This window comes from Cyprinodon tularosa, unplaced genomic scaffold, assembly GCF_016077235.1.
Source record: "Cyprinodon tularosa strain WSP-4 unplaced genomic scaffold, ASM1607723v1 ctg374, whole genome shotgun sequence".
Lineage (NCBI taxonomy): Eukaryota > Metazoa > Chordata > Actinopteri > Cyprinodontiformes > Cyprinodontidae > Cyprinodon > Cyprinodon tularosa.
In genome coordinates, this window is record NW_024039090.1 from 844,559 (window position 1) to 864,500 (window position 19,942).

The 19,942-nt window shown below is 39.3% G+C and overlaps 2 protein-coding genes across 4 annotated transcripts in view; one reads left to right on the forward strand and one right to left on the reverse strand.

Annotated features, from left to right (window-relative positions):
• Positions 1 to 1,110, reverse strand: part of LOC119790905 (metal transporter CNNM3) — a 38,566-nt gene extending 37,456 nt beyond the window's left edge. The window contains exon 1 of one of the 2 annotated variants that reach the window (XM_038296655.1): positions 389 to 1,109. In XM_038296655.1, the coding sequence (XP_038152583.1) occupies positions 389 to 1,066 (678 nt within the window). In that variant the 5' untranslated portion in view covers positions 1,067 to 1,109. Of the gene's footprint in view, positions 1 to 388 lie in introns of both variants that reach the window. The other variant, XM_038296656.1, reaches the window with a different exon arrangement.
• Positions 1,111 to 4,477: 3,367 nt separating this feature from the next.
• LOC119790897 (sialidase-4-like) lies at positions 4,478 to 14,563 on the forward strand. 2 transcript variants are annotated; one of them, XM_038296645.1, is made up of 3 exons: positions 4,478 to 4,556; positions 13,092 to 13,325; positions 13,398 to 14,563. In XM_038296645.1, exons 2-3 carry the CDS (start codon positions 13,101 to 13,103, stop codon positions 14,331 to 14,333), a joined length of 1,161 nt encoding a protein of 386 aa, XP_038152573.1. In that variant the 5' UTR covers positions 4,478 to 4,556; positions 13,092 to 13,100; the 3' UTR covers positions 14,334 to 14,563. The 2 variants fall into 2 exon arrangements, with proteins under 2 accessions (XP_038152573.1, XP_038152572.1); XM_038296644.1 differs by lacking the exon at positions 4,478 to 4,556 and adding an exon at positions 6,537 to 6,588.
• The last annotated feature ends 5,379 nt before the right edge of the window (positions 14,564 to 19,942 follow it).

Genomic DNA, 19,942 nt, shown 5'->3' on the forward strand with positions numbered 1-19,942 from the left:
GTAAAGTGCTTTGAAATGACGTGTGTTGTGAATTGGCGCTACAGAAATAAACTGAATTGAAACAGAATTACTGGTTGTTGATTTTCTTTATACGGACCCGCTGATTTTTTTTTTATTAGTTACCCCTGCTCTAGCGGGACTATGTTTCTCTGCTGGCCTGGAAGCGCCTTGGGATCTCCCCAGAGGAGCTGACCCAGGCAGCTGGGGAGGGGGACGCCTGGCCTCCCTACCAAAGCTGCTACCCCTGAGATCCAACTCGGGATAAGCGGAGAAGATGGATGGAGATATGTCATAATTTTGCAATAGTATCTTATTATTATGAGATATGTTTTTTTTTAGAATGGCATAAACGGGCTTCCATAGATTCCAACTGCTCTCAGAAACTCACCAGGAAGTTCCCTCTCCTCCTGATCGGCTCCAGGCGCTTAGCGGCTCGTTTCTCCTCCTCGGATCCGCAGCTGTGGAGAACATAGAGCTCTGCGGGGTCCAGCCACAGCAGGCTGAGGTTCACGGTCCTCAGCAGCCCGCACACCACCAGCATCAGCACCACCAGCAGAGCCAGAGCCCACGGCGGGATGTCCGCCGGGAACCCCGGGCTGACCTCCAGTCTGTCGGAGCCCACGGACTCCCAGCCGCCGTGGCTCTGCAGACACAGGTGATGCAAACCCTCGGGGATGCTCCCACCCTCCACCTCCACCCTCAGCAGCCTGCTGTGCTGCTCATCCTGCTCCAGGTACTCCGCTACCTTAAAGGCGGATTTCTTGCGGCGGGACTCGTCTTCGCACGGGTCGGGGGCATCACCCAGCGCCCCCGCGGCTGCCCCGGCCCCCAAAGCGAAGCCGACCCTCGGCCAGCTTCCATTCAGATTAGCCCCAAACAGACGAAGCTTGAACGTGGCTGCTTGCGGCGCATAGATGGTCCGACCCTTCATCCACACCGAGCCGGTGGAGTCTTCCAGTCGCAGCCCTACGACCGTTGGAGCTTCTTCGCTGCAGGCGCCGAACCTGATCCCGCAGAGCAGCAACACCATCAACAGGAACCGTAGACCTGCCAAGCTGGCCACCATATTGGATTTGCTCAGCTTGGCTCTGTGTGGATCATGTGACCCCCCCAGCCTCCCATAGGTCCCGCCCACTTTCACCCTGCAACTGAGCAACGTGGTCGGCCATGTTGGCTCAGGACATGCTTGACTTTAAGCGGTATTAGCTAATATGGCGGCCATGTTGGCGCTGGAATCTTTAGTGTTTTTGTTTTAAAGCTCCGCCCCTTCAGTGTGTTTGTTCCCAGCCACGGGAGACGAAGAGGAGCTCACGCCCATCTTTGTTGGAGCTCTTCAAAACAAACCACTCATGGTTCTGCACCTCTGCATAACACATGTCCTATTATTGTTACTTACCTTTTATCACTGTTCTATGGAAGCCCATTTCCGCCACTGGACATAAAAAAAAATGCCAAATAGAAAGTCATAAATATCAATTTGAAAGTCATTTATGAGATATAGTCATTATCACGACTTTCAAAGTTTTAATTATAAGATATAAAGACATTATTACGACTTTCAAAGTCATTAAAATATATAGTCATAATTATGAGATATAAAGTCCTAATTTCGACTTTCAAAGTCATTGTGAGATATATAAAGTCATAATTATAAGATATAAAGTCAAAATTGTTACTTTTTATCTTTGAAAGTCATAATTGTGAGATATAAAATCATAATTATAAGATTCAAAGTCATTATTTTGAGATACAAAGTCATTGTTATGAGATATAAAGTCATAATTTCGTCTTTGAAAGTCATAATTTTGAGATATAAAGTCATGATTATGAGATTCAAAGTCATAATTTCGACTATTTGGACAAAGACATGGCTGAGCAAACGTGGCTACTACGCTCTGTCAATTTTACAGAAAGAACTCCATTTCACTCATTGCATCCCTGCCTTACTGCTGTGTTTACATCTGAGAGGAAAAATAAAAATCCTTCTTTGCACATGCACCCTGAGCGATCTGCCCACGACGGTCGGGAGAATATCAAACATGTTTGATTTGACCTCACAATTCCTGAGCGGGAGGTGATCATGAGAGGCTGATCGCCCCTTGTAACCCCCTGTACACTACACCAGTGGTCCCCAACCACCGGGCCGTGGACCGGTACCGCTCAGTCGGTCATTTGGTACCGGGCTGAGTGATATTTTATTTTGAAAAATATAAAAAAAAATGTGGTATTCTGTCCCAATTACATCAGTAAGTGCCTCTTGACACAGGTTAAGACTCATCCTGTCTATAACATCCTATCTTTGTGAAGCGGGATTTTCTGCGGTTACAGCGACCAAAACAAAGCTACAGAGCAGACTGGACATCAGGAGCACACTTCGTCTGTCATTTTCTCCGATTACGCCTAGATGGGACCGGCTTGCTTTATTTTTATGCTGTTTGTATTTGATTTTATGCCAGTCATACAGTATCATTTTACTTGATTGTATTTACCCGCCCGGCCGGTCCGTGCAGGGGCGGGGGGGTGGATTTGAATACGATCAAGTGAACCCCCCCCCCCCCGGTCCGCGAAAATATGCCATATAGCGGTCTGTGGTGCAAAAAAGGTTGGGGACCGCTGCACTACACGACTCACGACACAGGCTGAAAGTCGGCCCGATCAAAAGATTCTGGCACGACTGGAAAATCGCCCCGAAAATCGCACAGTGTACACCCGGCTTAAAAATTTTGTTTTTCCTCTCCACTGTCGCTACAAGCATGCATAGTGTGAGGGATTGCATTCAAGTCAATGAGTCGATGCAATCAACTGGTTTTCCTTTTACTTATAATCAATCTGACTGGATGATCTGGTGAACTTTGATGATGTGTTGTGAATTGGTGCTATAGAAATAAACTGAATTGAATTGAATCTATACGTTAACAGCTGTTTCTGTGTGCAGCATGCAAGTTTATATGCAACATTTCCGGGGACAGGTGGTCGAAAATGGGTCCAGGGCAGGAATTACTGCTGCCAACCAAATGCCCCCCTTAGGTTACCTGATTCTTATGTCAGTAATCTAAGGGAGTGGTGTTCTGTCAGGTGAGCATACCCGATCAGGCCAGCATACCCATAGTCAATACCCATTTATCCCTTTAGTTTTGTACGAAAAATACTCTTAAAGCTCCCTCAACGGATGTGTCTCCCTTTAGTCATGTTCAAAAAAAAAATTTAATGACTTACTTTTTGGTGTATTATTGAAGGATATGGCAATCTGACCTTAAATTGTTTTTTTCTTTTTTTTTGTACATGAATAAATGGACACACGCCCAGAAGGGGAGAATAGAGATAAAATGAATGAACATAACATGTCCTGCTTTCTTCATATAAGACGCACCCCAAATCCATCTGCTATATATTGTTAAGTGAAGGAAGAGCTATAACATTCAAACAACACACTGTAAATTGTAGAAATCATGCTTTGATCTTCTATATTCTATCTCTTGCAAATGGGGGTACGCGTACCCCTAGTGGTCCACCAGGGCATTGCAAGAGGCAAATATTTTATTTCTTAGGTAGTAAAATAAAGCAGGGCTGGGATTTGTTTTGCTTTGTGAGGACCCAGTTGAAAAAAAAATAAGCAAGCATTTATCAAACAATAATTAAGTTTTTATTACATGTTTGAGTCTTCAGCTTTGACCCACATCAAACCAAGCAGAGGAAAAGGCTGGATGTAGAGAACATCCTGGGATCTGCTGTTTCTCACGCTGAGCTATCGGAGCTCATCAAAGCAGCTCAGGTGTTTTGATAAAAACAAAGTCAAACTAATCAAGTCCGTCTGACTATGGTTTTTGTTCCATCTTTTTATTCCCAGTTCATAAAGTTTAAATGCGATTATAAAGGAATTACTCAGAGGAGCTCTAGTTTTATAAATATTCAGGGTTTCCGTCGGTCAGAAAAAATAATTAAAAGTCATTAAATTTTTTCTTTTTAATTAAGGCCTTAACTGGCATTAAAATTCATTATTAATTTCACAGAACCCTCATCTATCCTCCTTTTGTTTGTTTATTGCCTGCAACTCTTCTTACCGGTTTCTGCCTGTATGTTTATGCCCCCACTCCCCCAGACCAGCAGGGGGTCATAGCACTGGACTTAATTTTTTCTAGTTTATCTTCATAATTATATTTCTATTAACACAACATGGTTTTGCCTGCAACAATAATGGAATATAAATTCACTCCATACAGGGTTTGCTTTTTCAGCCATGGTATTAGGTTGCTTTTTATTTAATCCAGTGTAACTCCAAAGTGAAATTCCACATGAACCAGCAGAGAAGTTTGTGAGTTGATGACAGTGCAGAAAATGATAACTTTATAACATATTGTTTTGGGTATTAATGACAATCATTAACTAAAGTTTTTATCTCAGTGAGAAATAGAACATTGCTAAATATGATAACACAAACCTGGAGCAGTAAAACAGCAGACTATTAATGAGGGTCACCCTCCTAGATTTAACCACATCCTCCAGGCTCTCTCTCCTGCAGTTGGTTGCTGCTTTAGCTTTATGTTTTTGCTGAGTTGGTAAGTTCCTTTTTCATTACAGCATGCTTTAGTGTGGAATAAAATTAGTTTATTTAGTAAAGTTGAATTACATTGTCTGAGTTCAATCTCCTTAAAAAAAAAAAAGTTAACTGATTTTTACATATTATTTCAGTTCAATATGGGGGAAAAAAAGTCAGAATTCTGATCTTTAATCTCAGAATTCTGACTTTTTTCTCAGAAGTTTGACTTTAATCTCAGAATTTTTGTCTTTACTCTTTGAATTCTGACTTAAATCTCAGAATTTTGGATCTTAATGTAGATGGGCACCATGAAGGAAGAGATGTGGGAGCACTCAGCTTCACTGACAAACATGTGAGTTGTTTGGGAGAGCCAGTGACACATTGGTGGAAAGTATGGAATTAGGAAACTTTTTACGTGCCCGAAGGGTCCCTGGTGATGCTATTTCATTCATGGAAGAGCAGAAGGTCATTAAAACAAGAGAGCTACTTTAGTCTCTCGAACAGACATGGCTGTTGACAACAAAGATTAAAGTCAGATTTTTGAGATTAAAGTCAGTATTCTGACTTTTTTCCCATATTAAACTGAAATGTTTAAAAATCAGTTGACCTTTTTTTTTCCAGTGGCCCTAATCCTCTTCCATACCTTTGTCATCCAGTCTATTGTGTGTTTTTTTTTTTTTTTTGCATGTTGCATTAATACACCTTTGCATTATAAATTATATTAAGGAATGATGTTTACTCTGAATGTGAGTCATGCTCATTTCCAGAAATTATCGGAGTTTTTGTTAAATACAATATTTTGTTCCATCACCGTCTGTCGTTGAGTTTAAAGTCCAGGACCTTTGATATTTTCAAGCTTCATTATGTTTTTCTCCTCAAAAAAACACCCATAAAACTGTTTGTTATTTTTTGAGCAAAGTATTAGAATTGGTAGTTTATAGAACAGAGTGTTTTTGTCAAATATTATAAATATTATATATAATATTATAAAATAATAAAAAAAGGAAGAAATCTGAACCTGATTCTTCACCATGTTTGAGCAACATACCTTCTGCCACATATTTCTGGTCTCTAATGCATTCATGATAAGAGAAGCAATAAACAATACCTCAATGAATTTTAGTGTTTTATAGCATAAATATTTATCTGCATGGAGCTGAGCCACATAAACACAAACTCTGCTCATAAGATAAAACCTCAAAACGTTTGACTTCACTATCTTGACTCCAGTTATGCAATCATGCAACAACAGAGTTCTTTAAAACAACTCCAATCTGAGAGCATTTTTATTTATGCTCTGATAAGAGTAGAAAATAACCGATACAAATACTGATGACCTAAAGGATATGGAGTGAATTTTGTTCCATTATTGTTCTGAGCAACAAACATGTTTCGTAAATTGAAATCTGAAAAATTGTCATCGAGATATGAAACTGTAAGAAAGTTTTGAATAAAAAAAAGATTTTGAGAGGAACTTTGTTTCATTAATTGATTTTTTTTTTTATGTTTAATTTTTTCAATTATTTTTTACAGGTTTTGAACGTTCAAATTACTTCTTTACCCAAAAAAATTAGTTGTTTTTTTTTTTTTACAAAAGAAATAGAGATTTTATATTTTCAAATTATTATTCTTTTATTTTTAGTTTTTTTTTTTTAGATTGATTTTTACAAATTTTACTTCTGGCTTTCCTCTGGGGTAAGGAGCGGAGTTTTACTGCTTAATGTACATCGATAGTGATTGTTTTGCGCTTGAAGGGAGAGAATGGGATCGGTGAAATACAATTTGAGAGCAAGGCAATTCATAAAACTCAATCTGAAAAAAGAAAATCAAAAGAAAAATGAAAGTAAAACCTTATTTTTTATTATTTAAGGCAAAAACTTTATATTAAAGCTACAGTGTGTAATTTTCAGCGACATCTAACGTCCAGACTGCAGACTGCAGCAACATGAACATCTCCCCCCCACCGCTTCTCCCCCCCAACAGTACGGCGAGCGTTACGGGACAAAATGTCTTCCACGACGTCCGCATCACCTACCTTCTCAAGTGATGAGGTTTGTTTACATAGATAGTTTTAATACTTCCATCTATTGTTCAGTACCGTCTCAGTTCATCTCTCTCAACTTGCCGTAGTTACTTTCGAGCGTAATGGCCGATCTCGCAATCGCTAGTTTGTTGGCTCTGCTCTGCCGTAGCGCAAAGATGTCTGCCTCCATGGCTGCGAGACCCGCTCCTATGTAATTATAAATAACGAATTCTAAGGCAACGTAAATATTAAGGTTAAGAGGCTGAGCTCGTAGATGATGATAAATAACATAGTTATGTATAATATATTACATTTCTGACTGTATATCCCTGTAATTATTACACACTGTAGCTTTAATTTTGTACTTAAATTCAATAAACAACCTGTAATTTTTATATTTACCTAAGTAAAGGAGTTCAGTCAGTACTTTTGACCATAAGCTATTACTAGATAGACTAATTAACATTGGCATAGGAAACACAGCTATTACTTGGTTCAAAAACTATCTTACAGAGCGAACGCAATGTGTTTCCATAGATGGTCTTAAATCAGACTTTTTAGAAATTTCTATGGGTATTCCTCAAGGTTTGATTTTAGCCCCCATCTTATTTTCTATATTCATAAACAACATTGGAAAGGACGTGCAAACTGCTAAACTGCATCTTTATGCAGATGACACTGTGATTGCAGACACACTATGATGACAAATCTTCCACATGCTCACAGGTTACCTGTGGAGTACCACAGGGATCAGTGCTAGGACCAATTCTCTTTACTTTATACATGCTCCCAATTGGTAGAGTTATTAGACAGCATGGGATTAATTTCCACTGTTATGCTGATGATACCCAGCTATATCTGTCTATAAATCCAGATGAAGCTAACCCATTACATAGATTACAGGCATGTCTTGAAGACATAAAAACCTGGATGACTCTTAACTTTCGGCTTCTGAATGCAGACAAAACAGAAGTTATAGTCTTTGGACCAGAGTCTCTGAAAAAGAAGCTGATTAGCCAGTCACTTCATTTGGATGGGATTAAACTGATTTCAGATAATAAAGTAAAACATCTTGGTGTTATTTTCGATCAGGACCTGTCATTTAAATCCCATATCAAAGAGGTTTCTAGAATTTCCTTCTTTCATCTGAGGAACATTGCAACAATTAGAAATATCCTGTCCAGGGGTGATGCTGAGAAACTAGTCCATGCATTTGTTACTTCAAGGCTGGACTATTGTAATTCTTTACTATCAGGAAGTCCACAAACTGTAGTTAAAAGCCTTCAGCTGATCCAAAAATGCTGCAGCCAGAGTTCTGATGAAAATTAAAAAGAGAGATCATATCTCGCCTATCCTGGCTTCTCTTCATTGGCTTCCTGTTAAATCAAGAATAGAATTTAAAATCCTCCTCCTCACATATAAAGGCTTAAATGGCCAAGCTCCATCTTATATCAGAGATCTGATTGTTCCTTATGTTCCTAACAGAGCACTTCGCTCTCAATCTGCAGGTTTACTAGTGGTTCCTAGAATTTCTAAAAGTAGAATGGGAGGCAGATCTTTTAGTTATCAGGCTCCTCTCCTGTGGAACCAACTACCAGTTTTAGTCCGTGAGGCAGACACCCTGTCTACTTTTAAGGCTAGGCTTAAAACTTTCCTTTTTGATAACGCTTATAGTTAGAGTGGCTCAGGTTATCCTGAGCTATCTCTATAGTTATGCTGCTATAGGCTTAGACTGCTGGAGGACATAGGGACCCCCATTTCATCATTCTGCTTCATTCTCTCTCTGTTCTCCTATTCTGCAGAATCTGTTAGTTCAATCTCTAACCTTCTGCTCTCTCTGCTTTTCCTCAGAGTAGCTTTGCCTCGTCTGTTCCTGTTTGGCTGTGACTCCATCCTGGAAAGAAACATCAGCTGTGCTGCTTCCATCAACACCCTTGTTTATAGATGTTGGAGATCGGCTTGTTTTCCAGTGTGGTCCTGTTTCTCTGACCGTGACTGAGTGGATGTGCTCTCTTCGTCCTCTGGAATGGGAGCTGCCTTGGAGCTCGTCTGCCTGGCTGTGTGTTTCCTGGACGGGGCCGCCTTTTACAGCTGCTTTTTGTGTCTCTGCTTCTGTCTCATTGAACCCCAGTCGGCCTCAGCAGATGGCCGCTCACACTGAGCCTGGTCCTGCTGGAGGTTTCTTCCTGTTAAAAGGGAGTTTTTCCTCTCCACTGTCGCTACAAGCATGCTTAGTGTGAGGGATTGTATTTGAGTCAATGAGTCAATGCAATCAACTGGTTTTCCTTAGACAGAAAACTTTGTATCAATTTGACTGTATGATCTGGTTGAACTGTAAAGTGCCTTGAGATGACATGTGTTGTGAATTTGGCGCTATATAAATAAACTGAATTGAATTGAATTGATTTATTCAGTTGCCTCTTCACTGAACCAAGCCATGCATGACCTTCAGTTGGCATTTCAGCAGCTTCAAGTTTCTCTACATGGCCTTAAATTAGTGCTAAATAGTAAGAAAACCAAATTTATGACGTTTTCAAGGGCTCGTTCCCAATCCCCAGATAATATAACTATTAACACATTAAATGGAGACTTAATTGAAAATGTTTCTTCATAGAAGTATTTAGGTTTTTGGCTGGACAACAAACTTTCTTTCAAAGTTCATGTTGAAAAACTTGTAAAAAAGCTGAAACTACGGCTGGGGTTTTATTTTAGAAATAAAACTTGTTTTAACATGTCAGCCAGAAAAAAAACTTATGCAGGCTACTTTTTTAAGTGTTTTGGACTATGGTGATGTTGTCTACATGCATGCTGCCTCTAGTACTCTCCACCTGTTAGATTCTGTGTACCATAGTGCTTTGCGCTTCTTAACTAACTCCTATTCCCGTACTCATCATTGTACGCTGTATGAACTGGTAGGCTGGCCGTCACTAAGTCTACGTAGACAACTTCATTTGTATATTTTTCTATACAAGGCCATGTTGGGTAAACTGCCGGCATATTTATGCAATCTCCTCAAGCTAAATTCCAGCCATTTTCATCTCCGTTCCACCAGGTGGCACTCTTACCAGGTTCCAATGGTTTTTACTGAGCTGGGGAAGAAATCCTTCTCTTACTTTGCTCCATTGAACCTGGAATAATTTGCAAAACCTGCTCCATTTAAATGATCTAGTCCCATTAAATGAATTTAAGGCCATGTTAAAATGTCATGTAATTCAAAAATGTAACTTCCCTATGTGACCTGTCTTTTCCTCTATGTGAGATTTTGTCTATGTTGTATTTCTGTTTGTATTTTAACTGGTGCGCCGTCTTGGCCAGGTCTCCCTCGAAAAAGAGATTTCAATCTCAAGGGACTTCCTGGTTAAATAAAGGTTAAATAAAATAAAAAACTTTTTAACAGAGGTGTTTTTTTACTGTAGTATCTTTAATTTTACTTAAGTAAAGATTATGAGAACTTTTAACACCTCTGACCAAAGCAAAGAGGGAAATCAAAACACCTTAAACTTGAAATCCAAATTATACGCTGAACACAAAAGAAACTAGAGAATTTTTCTCTAGAAGTAGTCAGTGAAACAGTCCAATAATTTCTGTTTATGCTGCTTTGCACTCCGGCTGCCATCTTTGTTAGGGGAAAACTACCAGGAAAACAATATTTAATAATGATCACAAACCAAAATGAGAAGAGGGAGGATAGAAATATGAAAAAAATCGGTACAATTACCAAAAAAAAAAAAAAAAACCAACAACAAATGCATAGAATAGAATAGAATAGAATAGAATAGAATACAATAGAAAATCACTTTATTTTCCCCCAGTGGGGAAATTCTGGTGTTTAACTCAATCATGTATCATTGTGCCCAAATGAATAAATAAATGTAAGTGAATCAAAAAGTACCCCTGATCAGGTGTGGCCATGGGTTCGGTTGAAGAGTGGTCTAGTCAAAGTAAATACAAAACCACAACAGCTTTCATTTTGACGTAGAATACATTTCCACAAACAGGTGTGATTAATTTACATTTCATTCCAAAGTAGAGGCCTGTCCATGATGATGCAAAGCGGTTCGACAGACATGCTTCTAACAATACGAAAGGTCTAATTTAGGTGAATAAAGCACTGGGACACCTGTGATGGATGTGCAGCAACTGTCGCTGGAGTCAGAAAATCTGAGATTTAGGGCCGGATCTATCAAAGGTTTGCGCGTATAAAAACGTGAGCTATTTCACTGTGCACGCAAAAAAATGTACAAACTGATCTATCAACAGCGTGCTAAAAGGATTTGGTCTTTAAAACGTGCTAAATAGCGCCTCTTATCCATTTAGTACTTTTTCTGCAATGAATATGCAATATGGGGGGTTTACACGCTAAAGTGCGTCTTGTGGGAGGAGAACATGTAAATATATTAATTTAGCACTCGCAAAGTGATTTATTAAACCTGAAAGCAATTTTGCTAACGGTATCTGACTCTATATTTAACACGTTTCAAAAGAAGGTGCAAATGGTCTGTATGCATAATTGCGCACACATGGCAGCGGTTATTGTCGCAAGAAGGAGACATGGAAATGAAGCAAGGAGACGCAGAGAACACATTTTTTCACTCCGTGTGAATATTTTTGGAATGAAAGAGGAAACGATCATCAAAACATATCGTTTATCCTGCATTGCCATTTTGGAGCTGTTGGGGGAACTCCGAATGGATTTGGAGCCAGCCACAAGGAGGACCCACGCAATACCAGATATCACAAAACTCCTTGCAACATTGCACTTTTTTGCATCTGGGTCATTCCAGCGTACGGTTGCAGCGAGAGCTGGGATCTCCCAATCTCGTTTTTTCAGAAGTGCTGTCCGACGTTCTAAATGCCATGTCGCCCTGACGCCCTACCGTAGAACCCTGACCTCCCCCCTGCGCCTGTGGAGCAACATGCCAATGCTGCGGGGATGCGTACGCGCAGTAATCTCATCCACAGTCACTTCTCGTGAGCCATTTGGGATGTGCATTTTTCTACAGGCCAATACAAAACACCTGTTTTTTTTTTTTTGGTTTTTACTGCAGTGAAGTAGAAATTCAGCCACATACCACCTTAGGGAATAAAGGTTGCCAAAGTTTATATATATATATATATATATATATATATATATATATATATATATATATATATATATATATATATATATATATATATATATATATATATATATGTATAATTAATTTTTTTTCGAGGGGGGGTCACTGTAAGATTTAAATTTCTTAATGCACTAGTTTGTACAAACTACAAACTACTTTGCCTCAAACCACAAAACGCGCAAAACCATCATTTAAATAGGGCGTCTCCAACTGTTTTGCACCTGCCACCAGTTATGCAATCTCTCTTGTCAAATCACCCGCAAACCATGGTTCAGCCCCTCGCGCAAAATTCCAGATTGCGAGCGCAAATTACTGCACGCAAAATTGGATCTTGATAAATCCGGCCCTTAGTGTTTTGTCGCGTTGCGACTACCAATCAGGGACTTGAAGTGGCCTAGAGGTACGGTGAAGGAGCTCAGGTGAGATAAAGGTTTTCTCAATCAAAATAGAAGATAGGGACAATTATATTGATGTAGGATAAAGTGCATAGTGTTCCTCAAAAGTTTGCTTGTGGTCTTTAAAGAAGCTGTTTATTTAGCCCTAGAAGGACCGTTCCCATGTCAGAGGATGACATCATTTTATCCTTAAAACCAACCACATAAAGTGGATTTGAGCAGAAATCTTTGGATCCATGTTTCAAATCAGCAGTCGAGGATCTACTGAGGATTTCAGTTCAAACGAATCTCACTTTGGCCTCTTTACCTGAAGCAGACAAACCGTTAATGATACTGCCAAGATTGTTTCTGGTTGACAAGTTCCTTTTATATCTCTGCTTCTGTCTCCTTGAACCCCAGTCGGCCTCAGCAGATGGCCGCTCACACTGAGCCAGATTCTGCTGGAGGTTTCTTCCTGTTTAAAGAGAGTTTTTCCTCTCCACTGTCGCTACAAGCATGCTTAGTGTGAATGATTGCCTTTGAGTCAATGAGTTAAAGCAATCAACTGGTTTTCCTTAGACAGAAAACTTTGAATCAATCTGACTGGATGATCTGGTTAAACTGTAAAGTGCATTGAGATGAAATGTGTTGTGAATTGGTGCTATAGAAATAAACTGAACTGAATTTGGTTAAATTATCCAGTTTATAGGATTTATTAGCCGGTTTGTTCGCCGCTGACCGACCACACACACAGACAGTGTCCTAGTGTTTCATTTATGATTCTTTAGAGTCTAGATATTTCACCCATTACTGATATGATAAGCTGTGGATCTTATCTACATGCCCGCCCCTTTTCTTGCCCTTTATTCTAGATAATCACACTAAAGCTAACTGCATCGTACTTTAACCTTGTTTTCCTATAACCAAGGCATCTTATTATAGCACTTATTGCTTGTCTTTCCTGTTGTAAAGTCTCCTCCCTTACAGTAGCAGGACTTTGCCTGATAAAATATACTGTTCGATCGTTTTGTCCACAGGTGAAAATCATGGACAGGAAAGCGTTTGGGACTTATGAGCAGCGGAGCACCGTCTTTCTCTCCAACAACGATGAGGTGTACAGGATTCCTGCTCTGTTCTATCACCCAGAAAAAAAGGTTCTGCTGGCCTTTGCAGAGAAGAGGAGAACCTCGAACGATGCCAGCACAGAGGATCTGGTTATGAATACAGGAACACTGATGAAAGAGGAACTCACTCATGAAATAAGTGTTCAGGTAATCCTCTAAAGCCTGCATACTGTTTCATTGCTGTATCAACTGTTTCAACTTGGCATTGTCTCTTTGCAGTGGTCCGAGTCCAGAAAGGTGGTGGAGAAGGTCCATCTCGGTGGACGTCGTCCCATGAATCCCTGCCCGGTCTACGACAAGACAACCAAAACCCTCTTTCTGTTTTTCATTTGTGTTGAAGACAGTGCTTCTGAAACATGGCAGAGGTTCTGGGGCATCAACAAGGCCCGCCTCTGCTACATCACAACCAGAGACGCCGGTGACACCTGGAGCCCGGTCATCGATTTGACAGAAAATTTCCCTCAAACCAAGAAGTGGGCGACGTTTGCCGTGGGTCCGGGTCACGGCCTCCAAACAGAGAGCGGTAGATTGATCGTCCCCGCCTACGCTTACGTTTCCCGCTTCCCCTCCTGCATCTGCATCTCGTGTGGCTTGGCCGTTTCACGCGCGTTCTGCTTCTACAGCGACGACCGAGGCGTCACGTGGCAGTTGGGCGACCTGCTGGATGATAAATCGGTTGAATGTGAAATGGCTGAGGTGTTGGATAGCAAAGGTGCCGCTTACGTTTACTGCAATGCTCGCAATGAGGGAGGTTATCGAGTGGAGGCAGTCAGCGACAATGGAGGAGAGGACTTCATCACCCTACCGTCCGCTGAGCAGCTCGTGGAAACAGGTCGAGGCTGTCAGGGGAGTGTGGTCTCCTTTCCGGCTCAACCTGGTTCGAATCCGGAGCCTCGGTGGCTGCTTTACTCCCATCCAACCAGTCAGTCCAAAAGAGTGGATTTAGGGGTGTATATTAACAAATCCCCACCGGATCCAAATGCGTGGAGCAGCCCTTGGATCCTTAACGAGGGTCCCAGTGGTTATTCAGACCAGGCGTACATTGATGATGGCTGGTTTGCCTGTTTGATGGAGCGTGGAGAGGTGTCTGAAATTGAAGAGATAGCATGCAAAGTCTACAGCTACGTTCAACTAAACAAAGCCATTGGAAACTGACAGTGCAGTTTTAGTAACGACAGAGGTTTGATGGGTCCTTGGAGCTTTCTCTCACATTTTATTTCATTGAATATTAGAAAACAACAGTTTAAGTGATGCTTCTGAACTTCTTAAATGAGGTTCTGTTAAACTTGTAGAAAAGTCATATTTAAACGTCAAATCATTCTGGCTTAAACATGTATATAAATGTACTTTTTATCAGACAATATTGTCCCAAAAGTAAAATTTCTATTTTTAAAAAAATCTGTCTTAAAATCATTTTTTTTTTTTTTTAATCTTATGCAGGAAAAGATGTTTTTGCTCTTCCCCCGACTGGTTTCGGCAAGAGTAGCCTGGCTTGTGGTTGTGTTTTTGTCGTCGTTCTGTTAGTACGTCATATGCTTCGTTGATCTGATTGGTTTATTTGGCCCGTCTATCACCAACATAGGCCAATCAGCTAACCAGTATTTTCGCCCCTTCCCAAAATTACTTCAACGGAAGGTTTCCAGATGGATATGCGGAGCAAATCCATCTGGCGGAGTCAGGTTAATATCAACGGTCATCTGTCAATCTAATTTTTTCGGTCATAGCATCTTGATTCATATGTCGCAGCTAATATACGCAACGGTTGAAATCAGAATCCTTTCCTCTCCCATTGAGTTGCATCCCAGTGTTCACGGGGATGGACGTCTGTGTCTTCTGCAGGCGTAGAGCTAACAGAACTGGCAGCGTTGCGAGGCAAGGGCTCAAACATGTACGGCTGTAAGCCTTCTACACCAAACCAAGCTTCTGCCGCCCTGGCGTCCTCTTCCACAACATCTTCATCCCGCTTTCCTCCTCTAAATAAAAAAATGGATGATGGAGAAGACACCAAGCTATCTGTTAGCTTAGGGAGCTGAAAATCCAGCCAATCAGATTCAGCAGAATAGAAACTCCCCCTGACTGAAAGAAACGCCCCCCAAACAGAGCAAGGGAGCGTAGATTTTTCTACTAGACTAGACAGCTGAGGCACGCGGTGCTGCGTTCAAGAGCGCTTGAATAACCATATACGCCCGCTATCATTGCTATGCGCTTTAGGTTATTAAACGCGTAGTTCTGATTAATAATTGCACTATTGTGATTGTTTAATACGCTCGTCTGATTTTTGTCAGCAATTTAACACCATAGTTTCTGGGACTGACAGTGATCACAGCACCGAACCTAAAACTCCACTCCCTCTACCTGTTGTGGTTCATGTTGCTTTCTGGGCTGACTGACAGGTTGTAATAGAATGTCATCTCGCTGGCTGGACCCAGTAGACCCTACTTGATGACATGTATCTACAAACCGGATTCCAAAAAATTTGGGACACTAAACAACTTGTGAATAAAAACTGAATGCAATGATGTGAAGATGGCAAATGTCTATATTTTATTCGTAATAGAACATAGATTATAGCTCAAAAGTTTAATCTGAGTAAATGTAACATTTTAAAGGAAAAGTATGTTGATTCAAAATTTCACAGTGTCTACAGATACCAAAAAAAGTTGGGACAAGTAGCAATAAGTGGCTTGGAAAAGGATATTGAGCATATAACCAACAGCTGGAAGACCAACCAACACTCATTAGGTCAATTGACAACAGGATTGGGTATAAAAAGAGCCTCTCAGAGTGTCAGTGTCTCTCTGAAGCCTAGATGGCCAACCATAGTTGCGCAGAAAGATATTGCAGCAATACCAGAATGATGTTGCCCAGCGTAAAATAGCAAAGACTTTTAAGTTATCATCATCAACCCTGCATAACATCATCAAAAGATTCAGAGAATCTGGAACAATCACTGTGAGTAAGGATCAAGGCTGTAAAACTTTACTGGATGCTCGTGATCTCCGGGCCCTTAAACGTCACGGCACCTCAAACAGGAATGCTTCTGTCAAGGAAATAACGGAAAGGGCTCAGGAATACTTCTAGAAAGCATCGTCAGTGAACACAATCCGCCGTTGCCAGCTGAAACTCTACAGTGCAAAGAGCATTGAAAAAGTTGTTTTAAGTTGAAGTATTTATTTTCCCTTGATTTGAGCAGATAAGACAATTTGCCAATGCAATATCATTTATGTTTTAGTTATTAAAGTTTCCTTAAGTATCATTTTTCAAGTTTTGTACTATCTAAATGATCTTATTTTAAAGGCAAAAACACTAATTTCACTGTTGATCATCTTGTTTACCTTCTCCAATTAAAGGCAAATACTTAATTTAAAAACTGTTTAAGTATTTTCAGTTATTGAAGCATGCACACTTATGTATTTAAACAGATTGTTTCAATGCTTTCCTGAAAAAAACGTATATACAATGAAAAAAATGTAAATATAGATAAGTCATTTTTCTTAACCCCTAGAACCCTACGGACCCACCGGTGGGTCCAGCTGCTACATGACCTCGTAGTTTTACCAAACCCCCAGTATTGATGTAAAAAACACATTTGGCACAGTTTGGTGACATTTTTGGATAAATGTGCCAAAATGGCCTCTCCGCCTAAGAAATTTCTCACTAATACCATTCTAAAATAAATATGATTCATCTGATTGAGTCCAAATTTGGTATATTTTTACACAACATTTAGATTTAAAAGTCTGTACTACTTTTTTGTGCTATAAATAATATTTTGGAAGTGTTTTGCAATGTTAATTTCAAAGAAAATTTTGGCGAGGTTCAAAACATGCAAAATATTTTGTATTTTGTCCCTAATATTTCAGGCAGGGTCAAAGCTACAATGGTGCTGACACCAGAAAACCATTCTATGACATCTTACCTTTACAGAGGTACCAAAAGTTTCTTCTTAAATCTAATAGCTTTGAGGCTATAAGTTATTTACTTTTGTGTGTTTTTGTCAGGCAGAAATTTATTTAAATCCCCTTAGGGTGTAAGAGGTTAAAATAGGCGCATTTGTTCTTGAATTGAGGAGGTAAGTGGAAAACTTTGCCAACGGAACAAGATAATGTACATTTAAAGTAAGAAAAAAAATGCTTTGTCTTATTTCATGTGCATATTATCTGATTATATTATTTTGAGAGAAACAAGATACTCATTCAATTGGCAAATCATCCTACTTACCTAATTAAAGTAAAGGTAAATAAACTTAATTTAACACATTTTGACTTATTTCTAGATCGTTTTTTTTAGTGTATAAGTCAGTTTTTCTTGAAACTTAAGTATTTTCTTTTGATTTGAGCAGTAAACTAAGACAGTTTACTAAAGTAATATGATTTTCATTTAAAATTAAGTAAAACATCTCCATTATCTTTTTTTTTTCTTTCAAATGCATAATATTGAATGATCTTTTTTTAAGGGAAAAATATTTATTCCGTTTGCAGATCATCTTATTTACCTGCTTATATTTAGGATAAATACACTTATTGCTAGAGTCTTTCACTTATTTTAGATGTTTTGAAGTGTTGCAGCTGAAACATACAAAATGAATATAAAATTATTGAAATTGAATACTTGTTATTATCAGGGGCGGATTTAGGAAATTTAGGGCCCTAGGCAAAAACATGCATAGGGCCCTCTGAATTGAAAAGACAACACATAAAACAGGACCCATTATACAGATACGGAATTTTATCTTAAATTTTATCATTTATAAATAAGCATTTAAAAAAAAAAGTGATAGAGGGATCTGAAAAGTTGCTAAATAAAGAGACAAAAGCGCATAGGGCAAAGCTGGCAACAGTACTCTCTGCACCATTTGTTTTCAAATGCTTTGCTGCACTTGTGCAGAAAATGGACTGATCCAATGTAGTGGACACTAAGGGGTTGTTGGGGGGTGGCACTTACTATTACAAGCATTCTGATGGCATTTTAGAGAAAGGATTTGCATCAAAAACATAATTAATGCGCACAAATGAGTAATACCTGTATTAACCATACATGTAAAAAGGAGGTTTATGGGACCCCCACGAACTTGGGGCCCTAGGCAGCCGCCTAGTTTTGCCTAATGGTAAATCCGCCCCTGCTTAGTATATTTCTTATGATTTAAACGATTTTCACTCACTGTAAAACAACATTTTATCTACATAAGTTTAGTCAGCTCTTTTCCTCTGCACTGAATCCACACTGCTAAAACAATCCAGATACACTGGAAAAAATCCAAATCTAGATAAGTAATTTTTTCTTAAAATAAGTGCATTTGTTCTTGGATTGAGGAGGTAAAGGAAACATTTTGCCAATGGAACAAGACAATTTACACTTAAAATTAGAAAACGCAATTGCATTGTCTTATTTCAAGTGCATATCATCTAAATATCTTATTTTAAGAGTAACATTGCTCATTCTGTTGGCAAACCATCTAATTTACCTGCTCAAATTAAGGCTAAATACACTTAATTTAAGACATTTCTTAAATTAAGTGTATTTAGCCTTAATTTGAGCAGGTAAATAAGATGATCTGCCAACAGAATGAGGATTCTTCAATTGTTTTTTTCTTGTTTTTAATGTCATTGTCTTGTTCAATTGGCAAAGTGTCTCACTTAGCTCTTCAATTGAAGAAAAAAATCACTTAATTTAGGGGGGAAAAAAGTGGCTTAGTAAGATTAGCATTCTTTGCAGTGCAACAGAACTGAACAGAAAGTTGAAAATGTTCGATCTGTATACGAGATAATGTGGAAAAATCTCTGCTCTGGGAAAATATTTAACCTTCACGAGAACACTAATCATCACACCACTGCAAGGGCAAAAACAACAGCGCTGGGGTCGCCGATAAGCTCGGCTCTGAAAGCGTCTCGGATCCCGAGCCGGAGGAATTTCAATACTCCGACCCGGCGGGAGACGAGTGGAAATTAGAACAGCAAGAAGAAAGTAAGCTTTGCTGTGATGGTAAATTAAAAAAAAAAGCAACAAAAGACAAGAGTGAGTCATTAGTTGAGGTCAACTCTGTGCAATATTTATTGCTATGCAATGCCTTCCAAACTTGGAAATAAAACTTCATCTCAGAATAAATACATACATTTTTTTTTTCTCTACATGTCTCTAAGCATTTTTCCATATACATATTATTTACATTAAATATATAACCCAAACATAAATAAGGGAACCGAACACAGTGTTTCTGGGCAAAGTAACCCAATAATAGCTGTGGTTACAGCTGGAAGCCCCGTTTCACAGATCCATAAACACAAAAAAATTTATAAATATGTTCATCATAAATACATCCCTACTAAGTTTTCACTTTTTTTTTCCCAGCACATAAACTGGAGCTCCTGCAGCCAACCAGTGACTTCACCAGAAATCAGTTAAACCTAAAGCTACATGAGAACCAACAAGGAGGTCCACCTAAAAACACAGAGTAAGGCTAATGTCGTTGCATTTATTGTGCGGGTTTTACACTTCTGGTCTGGAGGATGCTGACAAATAAAAAAATCAAAGCACAGCACAGCTTTACCAGGTTTGGATTTTTAAATTTAGGAGAGTGGACAAAATGATCTATGCTCTGTTTGAAATTCCCACCATGCACTGGAAGAAATTAAAATCTAGATAAGTCATTTTTTCTTAAAAAAAAGGGGAATTGTTCTTAGATTAAGGAGGTAAAAGAGACATTTTGCAAATAGAACAAGACAATTTACATTTAAAATAAGAAAACACAATTGCATTGTCTTATT

What these genes read in the sequence shown, in the direction of transcription:
- LOC119790897 (XM_038296644.1), top strand. Translation starts at nt 6,544, where the DNA reads ATGTCTTCCACGACGTCCGCATCACCTACCTTCTCAAGTGATGAG. An exon ending in CTACCTTCTCAAGTGATGAG is followed by an intron (nt 6,589 to 13,091) that starts GTTTGTTTACAT and finishes TTTTGTCCACAG; the next exon opens with GTGAAAATCATGGACAGGAA. An exon ending in CTCATGAAATAAGTGTTCAG is followed by an intron (nt 13,326 to 13,397) that starts GTAATCCTCTAA and finishes GTCTCTTTGCAG; the next exon opens with TGGTCCGAGTCCAGAAAGGT.